Below are 12,637 nucleotides of genomic sequence, written 5' to 3' on the forward strand. Positions count from 1 at the left end.
AATTGGCACGGCGAGTGTACCGGTAAAGCACCGACTTTGATACGGATGACAAAAATGGAGGATTTTTTTTTTAAACAGCTGTTTTGAGAAACACAACATAAAACAAGTCCTCGTAAAAGTATCATTCTACAATAACTCAGGCATACCTGTTTACACACTGCTCCCCCCCCCCCCCCCCCCCGCCTGTATCTGTGACTCACACACTAGTTCCAGTAGTGCTCGATCGCCATAGCAACAAGAATTGGCTGGTGCTCCAAATATCTATGCTCAACCAGTCAGTTACAAATAACATCCTCATTGTGTGTGTGTGTGTGTGTGCGTGTGTGTGTGTGTGTGTGTGTGTGTGTGTGTGTGTGTGTGCGTGAGAGAGAGATTACATTGCCATCGATATACACTCCAGCCTATAGGCTCTGGTGACACACAACCAGCACATATATAGAGCAACAACCTCGAAGCTTCAGGAAGACAGAAATCCTAAAATTTCCTTTATTTACTGTGCAGTGGAAGGAAGGAACTTCAGGGACTTCATTCCTGGTTCAGGTGTCCTATAAACATTTTCCAGTGGTGGTTACTACATGGTCTCAGCACACATTAAATATCTGCATCCATCCATCCTTTTCCTGCCTGATCAGGGTCATGGCGGGTGCTGGTGCATCCCAGCAGTCACCAGTGAAGGTCCCCAGTCCGTCCACTCACGGAGGCAATTTCAGGTCTTTAATCATCTTTTTTTTTTCGACGGTGGGAGGAAACCAGACCTTGAGAGACCCACCCCAGTGAAGTTAAATGTATGCACTGCAGATGGGGGGTCTATTTATCTCGCGAAGCCATTTTCGGGTCCAATTTTCGGCCCTGATCGATGATCGTGATGCGTGGAAGCATCCTCTCCCCCCTCAGCGAGCGCACAATCCCGCTTCCTTTTCACACCTTTTCATACAAATGCCCCCCCCCCCCCCTTTTTTTTTTTTTTGCATAAATGAATAGAACAGCATTCGCTCTATGAAGTTTCGATCTCGGAGCCACTCTGATGGCGCTGAAGATCGCGCGTGGACGTGTCTCCCCACCCACGCACCCAGATTTCTCTTTTTGCGCGTTTCCGCGCGTCTCTCCGTCGTCTTCATCCATTCGGTCGCACTGCATCAGCTGCCACGACCGGGCCCGTGCGCACGTCACCGTCCCCCCCCCTCCTCCTCACCTTCCTCATCTCGTTTTGTTCTCTCTCTCCCTTCTTCTCTCTCTCTCTCTCTCTCTCTCCCCCTCCACCGCCCACTCCGCTCACCGCCGCCTCGTCGGCTTCTTCGCCTCGCCACATCACATCCGCTGCCCTTTTTTTCCTGCGGTTTTTTGGGGGGGATAGAAGACGCCGCTAATTTCCGTAGATCCCGATCAGGAAAAAAAAAAAGAAAGAAGATAAAATCATCATGGCGAGCACCGAGGACAAACCCGCCAACAAGGAGAACACGTCCAGTTGGAAGGATTCCATCTACAACCCGAGGACCGGGGAGGTGCTGGGTCGCACGGCCAGCAGCTGGGGTAAGGAGCCCCCCATTATTCAGCAGTGTCTTAGGAGATGCTTTGACATTCACGGCTCTTCCACCTAATCTTACCCCCCCTCCCATTCCACATATAAGATGAGATCTCGAATGGAGCCTGCTGTGTGCTCCTGTGCATGGGTGGATGTGAGTGATTGCCCTATAGATGCTGCATTAGCCATGATGGGCCTACATGAAGGTGTAGAGGAGAAGCCTTGAGACGGATGATGCTATCAGAGGTGTGCACCAGTTTCTCTCTGCTGCTTTATAGCGGCTGTCCGCAGCAGAGATTTGATGGCTGTTAATTGATATTAATGATTAAAATGAATAATTGGGATTCACAGTGGGGACTAATAATGCCCCCCCTCCCTTCCTGTTACCTAATCATAGCTGAGGTGTGAGCTCCAGCATTCCTGAGCTCTGTCCATTGCTGATCATTTTATGTAATGATTCCCCCCCCAGTTTATTTCCAGCATGAGGTAGTAACACACCACCCTCCCTCCAGCAGCGGGCTCCTCCTATAGGCTAGTGCGGGCTGCGAGGCTGCCTGGGCCCCTGTGCTGCTGTGCAGTGGGATGCTCCATTGCAGTTGCATGGCCGCCCACATTAGCATGCCTGTCAAGGTCAAATGGGATTCCCTCTCTCTTCTTTCTCTTGCTTTTCACGCACATGGCAGGTGCATTGTGGGATACTGCTGGAGAGGAATGAAGGGAAGGGGGGGTGCACGGCAGCAGGCGCCGGGGTCCATCCCTTTTTTTCCCCCCGCGAGTGTGAGCTTAGAGGGCATCTGAGCGGCGTAGCCGAGATGGTGCCGAACCATTTTGATTCTGACGCTTCTCCAGCTGCCTGCCCGCCCTCGGCTCCGCACACACCGGCCTTCAGAGGCTTTCGGCGTCGCGGCGCCTCGGTCCTGTTTGGAGACGGGCGCCGTAGCGCTGAGCGTCGCCTCCTCCTTCATCCAAAATGGTTTCTCCAGCCATGACAGCTCCCTGCAGAGGAACTCGGGAGGCATTTGTCTGACCTCTGGGGTTATGTAATTCAACCAGGGCCCTTCTGTCCTTCATCTCTCCACTCTGCTCCTCTGAATCCCTCCAGCTCTCATCCTCTTGTTCTACCTGGTTTTCTACTGTTTCCTGGCGGGCATGTTCGCTCTGACCATGTGGGTGTTGCTCCTCACCCTGGACGACGACGCGCCGAGGTACAGGGATCGCATCCCCTCCCCAGGTGAGTCCCCCCCCAACATGCAACAGCCTCTCTTTTGAGCGTGCGTGCCGAGATGCCGTGGCCACGGTTTGGCGCGCCGAGGCCCGTTTTTGTGACGGATCGACCCGTCTCCAAGCCTCTCCCCATATGGTCGTGGTCGCGCTTTGGGTCGAACCATCAGGAGACGGTTGCGTCCCTCAAGTTTGACCTCTTTTGCAGGATTGGTGATACGTCCAAATTTCCCAGAGATCTACTACAACAAAACCGACCCCCGCAACTATGCGGACTACATCCAAAAGCTGGAGAACTTCCTGCAGAGTAAGGCTCCTTCAGCACGTGCCGTGCAGTATTCCCCCCCCCCCACACACACACCTTCTGATTAATGTGTATCCCCGCCTCTGTCTGTCAGAATACAATGAAACGCAGCAGCAGAAGAACAAGAACTGTTTAGAAGGACAGCACTTCATGCAGGAAAACGACAACAAGACGAAGGAAGTCTGTCGCTTCAGGAGAGACGTCCTGAGCCTCTGCTCCGGCCTGTCCGACACCAACTTCGGCTATTCTGAGGGGAAACCTTGCGTGCTGCTGAAAATGAACCGGGTAAAACCCGTTTTTAGTCCGCCGTCCCTCCCTGTCGTCTTCGCTAACCTCCCCTGCTTGTGTCGCCTCGCAGATCATCGGCCTGATGCCCCGTGGGAACCCCTACATCAACTGCACGATAAAGGTGAACAGGCCCGCCGACGGCCCCCCTCACACCTGTTGCTTGTTTTGTTCTTCTTTTTTGTTCTTTCATAAGTTCCTTTGATCTCGCTTTCATTTCTTCCCTATATATATTTTTTTGTTTGTGTCTGATTTCCTTCTGCATGCTGTCACCGACGGCTTTAGGGTAAGGTAATACGTAAATTATGAGGATAAGGCCGTAGGAACAGCCCCCTCCTGATATCCCTTCACTGCTGCTTTCGACATATTTTAATGGTTCGTGTCATTTAAATGTCTTCACTAACCGGCCAGGAATTCCCCCGAATTTTCCCTTTGTTTAGTGTTTGGTCTTGTGAGCTTTTGAAAGCCTTCCGTGATGATCTCGATGGTGGTATTGGCACTAACTCGCGGCTCTTCTTGACAGAGAGAGATCCCCGTACAGATACAGTATTTCCCCAGCGAGGCCAACTTCGATAAGATGTACTTCCCCTACTATGGCAAGAAAGCCCATGTAAGTATTTATCCTCATGTCAGCTGGCGCCGCCCGTGGCGAGGTGATATTGACAAACGCCCGTCATCTCCCCGATGCAGAACGACTACCTGCAGCCCCTGGTGGCCGTGAAGCTGCTGCTGGGGAAGGAGGACTACAACAAGGAGCTGCCGGTGGAGTGCCGGGTAGAGGGCTCGGACCTGCGCAACAACGACGAGCGGGATAAGTACCTGGGCCGCGTCACCTTCAGGATCAAGGTGGTCGAGTAGAACGTAAAAAAGAAACAACAGTAAAAAAGGAAACCCAATGCAGAGGCTGCCAATTTTTAGGGATTTATGTTTGAAAACATGTAACACACAGGAAGGAAGCGTCAAATAGGTCTCAAAGGTGGTGCAGGTGCGAGGCGGATGTGCAGGTGAGCCACTCAGATACGGAACGTTGCCTTGGTGACATTTATGACCCTTCTTTCCTCCAAGAGTCTCCACCATCTCCCCCAACAAAACGCCGGCCCTGCTCCATTCCTTAACCCACCCGTCGCACTCTCTCTCCCCCTCCTGCTACTTTATTTGTATCTCCTCAAAATTGATCACGACGGGGTGACGTTTCGCCATTTCGGAGACGCGACTTTTTTAAAATTAATTTTCAAACGGGGATTTTTTTTGGGGGGGGACCAAAACACCTTCCTGCTGTCAGGGGGAGAACGCTGTTCTCGTCTTTATGGGAGAAACAAATGTATGAATGGCAACCGGCGTTGAGAGGATTTTTATCTCGCTGTATAGTGCAACTGAGATAGCGGAACATTCCTGACATGACAGCCAGCGTGTTTGAATTATTCCGTTACAAAGACTTCATAGGAACATACCTTGATAATCAAGTATAGCCACTGTATCCCTGTATATGAAATACCGATGAAAAAAAGTCCCTTTCTACATATAAATACATTGTGATCCTGAACATATTTAGAGAATTATAGATAGATCTTGCGTTGTGGTTTTTGCGTGGCCACAGCCCAGTCTCGTGCCGTCTGTCCGTCTGTCTGTCTGCATGTGCGTCTGTCTGTCTGCCCGTCTTCCTGTTTACTCACCTCTCTACTGCAATAGCCAACATCGAGGGTGACGCCCTGCCGGGGACCAGGGCAGACGTCTCGTTCCGCCTCACGAAAGGGTGTAAATGACGGCAGCTGAGGCGAAACACACCCACACACACACACACATACAAAGGAAACACACACAAAAAGAAGGTACAATGTAAAAAGAAAAGGAGAAAAAAAAACGCTTTACGGTGGAGAGGCGTTGCAAAAATAAAACGTTCACTGTAACTATGTACTGTATATCTTTACGTGATCTGTATATCTATCTGGGTCTCAAAGATTGTTTGTTAGTTTTCTCTCTTCTTCAGCCTGTTGATCTGATTGTCTGCTGATCTATTACTCTTCAATGTATATATATACAAACACTATCAACCATATTTACTTAACTCACATTGTATTTTTGTCACAAAACACAATGTCTGTGCACTGTAAAGAAATAATTTAAGCAAAGATTTACAGGAAATTATCTTATTCAAAGCTATGTTTACACAGTCTTAAAAGGACCCCATATTTGAAAGAACAACTAGTAACATCTCTTCAGGGTGCCTTAAGACCTGATTTGAATTGTGGAATAAAAGTGATTTTGAAGAAAAAAAAATTAGCAACATTTCTCCTCATTTTTTTCCGAATCAACTAATTGCAAATGGATAAAATGTGGGCCTTGGGCTTGTAATTGTTAATTACGGCTCTTAACACATTTGTGCTTCAGCGTCATTTAAAATTGGAAGAAAAGCTCTGCTGTTCCATTCATCAACCAAAATCTGATATTTCTGACATCTGACAAACAACCTGTACCATTTATTATCAGAAAAATAAAACAAACAAACAAACAAAATGGATGTGGCCTTATCATCACGTGTTGTAATAGCGCGTTTTCGTCACTAGAGAAAGCAATAAACAGCGAGTGTGTTGACCACTGCCGTTCCACTGTTAAAGATGCACAATTAAAGGACAAGGCTATTCTAACCTTAATTAATTAAATAATGAATAATTAAAGTCACGGCCAGCGGTTGTTATCATGTCTTGAAATTGGCCGAGGGATGTTTTTGCCACGGCTGCAGTGGCGCTGGTGGCCCCCTGGTGGATTGAATTGATTCGGCATAGATCTGACGTCACTGGGGACAGTCCTCTGCTTAACTGGCCCGCAGTTATAGAAAACAAACCCTAATGATGGTTACAAGAAACAGTTTCACTACTGCAAAAAAAAAAAAATTCAGTCATAAATACTGATATTAAATTCATCACCCTGAGCTGGCATAATTTAGGGATATTACAGCTGAAAACCTGCTGCTTTCTGATGTATTATTTAGTTGAAAGTGTGGGTGATTGCATCCGTAACAACACCCAGAGAGACAGAGAGGAGACAGATGACGTCAGCTCAGAGTCTTAAAAAGCCTCAGGCTGGCAGCAGATGGTGACAGAGGCAAAATTCCTACATAGATGACCAAGAAGGGATTTTTATTTATTTCCAGATGAGCGCTGTCGCTGCACTTCCCTGCTCTGTTGCATTACTCAGAAGGGGATTTGCAGGCTATTTAAGCCACGGAGGCACCAGGATAACGCTGGTTATCGCCTTACGAGCTAAGGGTTGAACTCACCAATTTGCGGCGGCCTGCAGGGCAGCCTGGCTGTAGTCAGCATCTGCCAGGGCTTCATGCAGCTGATATTTTTAGGTTTTACTCCATTCCTCTGTTATATATAGGGAATCTGAGGCCTTCTCTTGGCGCACACGTTCATAAAAACAGCACAGACAATCATTCAAAAGACATCAATTCAATTTATTCAATTGATTCCAAATCCAAGGAAGTCTCTGCTTTACATCATATTCTATAATAGACTTTGATTTCATATTTATATTTACATGTATCGTATCATTTATATCGTCATATATTTATTTACTGTAAAAACTCAACTCTGCCCAACATTTGGGGATAAATACCCTGAGACGAGATCAACAAATATAGTTAATTGTTTCTATTCTGACCTTAACGAACACAACATTGGATGTTCTATTTTTTCCTGCTGCGATTCCCACTGTTAAAGTGAGAGTGTTCTGAGGCCGTGGAGCTCCGGTCGCAGCCTTTAACTGCCCTAGTAGCCCCCAGCGCCCCGCTAAGCTGAACATTGTAGCACCAACGCTGGAGGATCTCAGATGAAGAGGTGTTGAGGGTTGGTTTCTTCTTTTTTCCCTATATTCCTTCAAAACTCTCCTAATATTTGTTTCTTTTTCTTTTTTTCTCTAACTGTGCATAGACATACGTTTCATTATATACAATAAATACAACTGCCCTTCGTAGCTGGTTGTAAAACAGGGGGATCAGCTGGTATTTTTTTTGAGCTTGAAAAGGGTTCTACGGTATCAAGAATGTGGTCCAATGATGCGTAAAGGGCATCGGATTTTACATTTGAAACTGGGAGACGCTCGAAAACAGTTTGAACATGTGAGGGGTCACTGCAAATACTTTACATTTCCTCAATAGAATAAATAAAATGGCCCCAAACGGCCATTCTGATTCAAAGCTGCAAAGCTACGCTACTACACACAACGTTGTGTTCACCCAAAGCTGGGAATCAGTGAGACGACGCTCCAAATACACCCGCCCCCTTTTCCTGATCCGTGCCTCGAAAGCAGTAATTATTATTCTACCGTGAGCCGCCGCAGAGGAAAAGTGGCGGCGCTTTGCCCTCAACACCGATGCTCGTGTTCCATCTCTCACGTGATGCCGCTGAGAAAAGTAACGACTATTACTGATGGGTGAACCGGGCCTCTCACAGCACTATACACGTGCCGGACTTCTTCCCGTCGTCAGGATCTCCTCCGCCCTCTTTCCTGTTGGGGTCGTTCAGCTCGTCGAACAGTCCTGTGTCGATCATCTCCTGTTGCCAAGCGATGGCCACGGCGCCCGTGCTGAAGTCCTTGAAGAATTTATCATCCTTGGCGTCAAACTCGATGCCCTTGATCTCGGAGAATTCGGCAATGTCGCCCGTGTCTTTGGCGTAGACCACGTTGGGCTTGGGCGTCCACGGGGGGTCCACCAAGCCGGCCTCCAGACGGGGGAAGCTGATGCTCTTGAACCACTCGTGTTTTCTGGGGTCCTCCAGGTTGTTCCTGTAAATGACAAGAACAGACGTCTGAATCAGCATTTCGGCTTTTAAATTCAAAAAAAGCCGCAGAGGCGAGGAAGCGCCTCACTTCATGCCCAGGCGTTCCTCGATTTTCTTCTTGAGGAACTGCTGGATGATGTCCTTGGTGACGGCATCGAAGAACTTGTGCTCCCACTTGGGCTCCTCGTTGAGAATGCGGCGCTGCACCTCCTCCTTCTCAACCTTCTCCTTCTTGCTCTCGGGGCCCTTGAAGGGCGTGTAGCCGGCCACCATCTCGTAGATGCTGCAGCCCAGGGCCCACCAGTCCACCGATGTCCTGTACGGGGTCTTGCTCAGGAGCTCAGGGGCCATGTACGCTCCAGTACCAGCCTGGAGAAGGGAAGAGGAGTCAGGTGTTAATGTTGACGCTGTGGGATTGCATCTCTGTCGCAGTCAGGTTCTGGAAGAGACGTGCAGCTACATGAACTTTATCAGCTTATAGCAGGTTCCAACAGCAGGAGGGGGGTCTGGGTGGGGGTGGGGGGTGGGGGTGGGGGGCAGGACGTTAAAACTGAGGCTCCACTGAGAAAACTTGCACTTACATGTAAGATCCTATCTATATTTGCTGACTTCCGTCTCCTGTCAAGGGTTTCACCCTTACCCCAACCCACCTACAGCGAGGAGCTTAATCCTAATGCTAAGCCTGCTCCCTGTCAGGAGTCATGTGTGTCCAAGCGGAGTTGTGCAGCTCCTTATATAAAGGCAGCAAAACTTGAATAGAGCACTCCTCTTCATCTCAGATCTGTCCTTTGTTCCCCCTCAAATAAAAACAAGAACTTTTAAAATACATCCCGGCGCCTGAAAATCCCTTTTTTTCTGCTAGGAAGCATCGCTGAGTGTTTTCCTCGAAACATATCTCAGTCACGGTGGGGGGGGGGCTTGTTTGCAAACTCTCTCTTGACATGTTCAACATGCATTTTTACCTGGATATGTCAATCTAATCAGGGACAGACTTGTGTAATTCCCGCTAAGACGATTAAGGACCCAAAGCCAGCCTTGTCTGCAGAAGGTTAGCCCAGTCGTTTGGGCTGGATGAGGAGCATCAGAGTGCTGGATAATGAGCTTACAGGACTTTCATAGAACTAAGAGCTTACTTTCTGCTACTCTAAGTAAGTCCAGAAACAGTCCTGCAGTTGGGTTATTACGCCCCCCCGTCCCCGTAACAGATTCCACAACCAATATTCAGACCGCCTTGGTTTAACTGTAGAGACTCTTCCCTGCTCTCTTAGTGCGCTTTTAATTTGCAGGGAAATCTGTGGCTGTGCGTGCACGTGTGCCGCCAACAGTAACTCTAACCAGGACGACGTGGTGTTCATCCAGCTCCCCGGGTAACTTTGCTCAATGAATGTCCTCCCGTCCAGAATATTGGTCTATAATTGGCCCAGCTATAATCTGACTGCCAAAGGAAGAAAGGCGTTATATAATGGCCTCCAGCGCTATCATCACACAGACCTTTTAAGCACCCCAGTAATCCTTGTCCGGATTTGCGGTAAAAACAACCGACGCAAGATTTACACCTCCTCCTAGGTCCTAGGTGACAGTTTTTAGCTTCATCATCGGTGATTCCATTACTGTTTTTAACATGAGTAGGTGAGCTCTTAACACCAAGTGGCTGCTTGACGGAATGATTAGCAAGCTAACATGTTAGCGTGCACTTGATAGCGGGTCAGGTGTAAACCCCGGCAGGCGTCCACATCTACTCACCATCTGAGTGACGGTCTTCCCTGGTGCGATCTCAATCGCCAGACCCAAATCTGAAAGTCGACACTGGCCCTGGCTGTCGAGCAGCACGTTTTCCGGCTTCATGTCGCGGTACACTATGTCCATTTCATGCAGATGCAGGATGCCAGTGGTGATCTGCGCTGTGTAATGGACGACACGCTTCATCTCAATGCCCTTATCCACACCCTTGCCATCGTAGCCTATGTTGTAAATGTGGTACTTGAGGTCTCCCCCATTCATCAGGGTCATGACAAGGCACAGGCTGTCCTTGGTGTGATACGCATAGGCCAGGTTGACCAGGAACAGGCTGTTGACCTTCTCCAGGATCTTCTTCTCTAGCAGAGCCATCTTTTCACCGCCCTTCTTCTTTAGTCGTTTTTTACAGAGTTTCTTGCAGGCGTACATCTGCCCGGTGTTCTTCACCTGAACGGCGCATACCTGGATGGAGACAGGCAGTCAGAGGAGGCTGGGGGGTGGGGGGCAGAGGACTTCATTGCAAATTGAAAAGTCAGTGTACTGAATGTTCTGATCAGTCACCAAAACGCCCTTTTATTTTATAAAACAATTTTGACCTGTCCCCATTTAGCATTTTTGCTCTATATGTGCTAATTCAGTGAATCTTTGTTCTTGTCATCTACATTATTGCATATAAAGTCAGATTAGGAGAGGGAGTCCCTCTGGGGTCAATGTTTGGCCCTCTGAAAATGCATAAACGACGCTATCAGAGCTCCCCCACAGATGCATGTTTTTCATCGTGTATCTTATAATACGAACTGGTGAACGCTGCTGTGTTTAGAGAACCAAATCTACAACTTCCTCTAACCTGCACATCTGGATCTCACTGAGGCAATAAAGGTCAGTAATTTCTCTTCTCTAACACGGAGATATGCTTCCTCCTCCTGTATTTGTTGGCAAAAATCCAAATCGTATCTCTGCGTGCCATGAACTTCACGCCGACCTTCAGGAGAGCTAAATCCTCAGGATTACAGCCTCATCTCAAGCGAGCAACCACAGCTCTGTAGTTTTTCCCTAATTACAGAATTCTATCAAACATGGATGTACACTGTGCCATAGTTGCATCTGATTGCTCACCTCTCCAAAGCCTCCTTTGCCCAAAGTCCTGAACTCATAGAAGTATTTGTCACTGATGGGCTGCTTCTCGTATTCTTTCCACTGGAGGAATTTATCAAAGAAGGGGCTCGTCTGGAATTCTGTGAAGGGTTTGTCCTTCAGAAACTCTCTCACGCCGTCCTGGACTTTCCCTTTCATCACCTCCTCAAAGTTGCCCTCCGTCACACCCTTGCATTTTTCAGCCGCTTCCCCGCTGAGGAAGCTCAGGAACTTCTTGGAATCGGCCTTGCAGTAGGTTTGCATGATGTTCTGGCAGGCCTTGGTTTTAGCTGCCTGCTCAGCCAAATCCCAGTCGTACAGGTCGTCCAGGAAATCGGCGGCGACCTTGTACTCGGCCTTGGTGGCCAGAAAGTCACGGAAAAACTTTTTCCCGATGGGCTGCCTTTCACAAATGGAAGTGAAGTCCTTTTCGATAGCCGTCCGCGCCGCTGCGCACTGGTCAGGCTTGGGGAGGGACAAGCTGCGGCGGCGCTTCTTCATCTCCTTGTCATCACCCCCCTGCGCTTTCAGGTAGGCCGTGTTGGCCACCAGGTTGTCCAGTCCCCCCATGTCACACATGTTGGCGGCTGTGTGTGCTCTCTCCCCGCTAAGTGACTGGGCTCTTCAGTGTCTCGCCACTGGCGCAGCGTCCTGGGTCTCTCGGGAGGTGCGGTTGGCGGCGGGGCCGGTGTGCAAATGAGCGGCTTCACCCTGCCTACCTGCAAACCTAAGACACACTGACACACCCAGTAATTACTCATTTAGAATTAAATACCAGGGAGGGATTTTGGCTTAAGGATCTTTCTGCAGTCTATTCAAGGATGCTGTGCACAGAAAGGGAATCATAAGCGGGCTCTGCCCTAAGAGGCTTTGTAGCCCTCTATATCTGCAATAGTCTATAGTCCAACAGTGGTCCAGCGGGCTCCAGGAGATCCACGCGGGGGCGGGGGGGAAGGGGGACGTAGGGCCATGCAGCTGAAAAGGAAGATGTATCTGCTGGACTGAAACAGCTGAAAAGTCCACCATGAGACATATCCAGCTGCAGCCTCCCCTTCATCTTTCCTCCTCCTCCTCTCATTAAAGCAATTCTGCAGCCCTGACTCGGGATCAGTTCAACCTCATCCATCTTGCGCCCCAGCCAAGGACAGCCACTCAAACACATCCATCGTGCACGCCGGTGGCGTTCAAAAAGTGACTTTTAAGGCCTTTGCTGTGTAATCTAACAGGTGCATTCTGCAGTTTCTGTGTCTACAATCGTTTGTTGTGAAATGAATCCAAATACTGCAGCCAGACTGACATTTCAGCGCCGCTGAACTGGCAGGGGAACATTCTGCATGTTATTTTTTTTAAAAATATTTATCGTGCACTCGGCCATGCAGGTATTGCATCCATGGCTGTTTGTTGATTTTGCTGCCGTCCTGTCACCTGAACTGGGGCCCAGCAGCAACGCTGACGCACAGGTATGCTGACGTCAGCTCACTCAGGAGGGTAAAACTCCCATAATATTAGCTAATCCTGCCTGAAATGGTCTCTAGCCCCCCGCCCGATAAACGGCTTTGCACACTCATGAACAGAAAGGGTCCGAGAGAGATAACAGGGCTTCAAAAAGAGAGAGTCAGAATCCTCATTGACAGCAAAAGGATCCGTTTG

The 12,637-nt window shown here is 48.8% G+C and overlaps 2 protein-coding genes across 2 annotated transcripts; one reads left to right on the top strand and one right to left on the bottom strand.

The window, feature by feature from the left end:
* Window positions 1-1,155: 1,155 nt before the first annotated feature.
* atp1b3a (ATPase Na+/K+ transporting subunit beta 3a) lies at window positions 1,156-5,612 on the top strand. The gene is made up of 7 exons (XM_057056203.1): window positions 1,156-1,530; window positions 2,625-2,753; window positions 2,952-3,050; window positions 3,142-3,332; window positions 3,406-3,456; window positions 3,856-3,942; window positions 4,023-5,612. Exons 1-7 carry the CDS (start codon window positions 1,419-1,421, stop codon window positions 4,188-4,190), a joined length of 837 nt encoding a protein of 278 aa, XP_056912183.1. The 5' UTR covers window positions 1,156-1,418; the 3' UTR covers window positions 4,191-5,612.
* A 1,156-nt stretch (window positions 5,613-6,768) lies between these two features.
* grk7a (G protein-coupled receptor kinase 7a) lies at window positions 6,769-11,719 on the bottom strand. Its single transcript, XM_057057496.1, has 4 exons — window positions 10,970-11,719; window positions 9,860-10,315; window positions 8,205-8,485; window positions 6,769-8,120 (listed from the first exon to the last, which is right to left on the bottom strand). The coding sequence occupies exons 1-4, from the start codon at window positions 11,564-11,566 to the stop codon at window positions 7,781-7,783; spliced, it is 1,674 nt and encodes a 557-aa protein (XP_056913476.1). The 5' UTR covers window positions 11,567-11,719; the 3' UTR covers window positions 6,769-7,780.
* Window positions 11,720-12,637: the final 918 nt, after the last annotated feature.

Source organism: Takifugu flavidus, chromosome 15 (assembly GCF_003711565.1).
Source record: "Takifugu flavidus isolate HTHZ2018 chromosome 15, ASM371156v2, whole genome shotgun sequence".
In the NCBI taxonomy this organism is placed as follows: domain Eukaryota; kingdom Metazoa; phylum Chordata; class Actinopteri; order Tetraodontiformes; family Tetraodontidae; genus Takifugu; species Takifugu flavidus.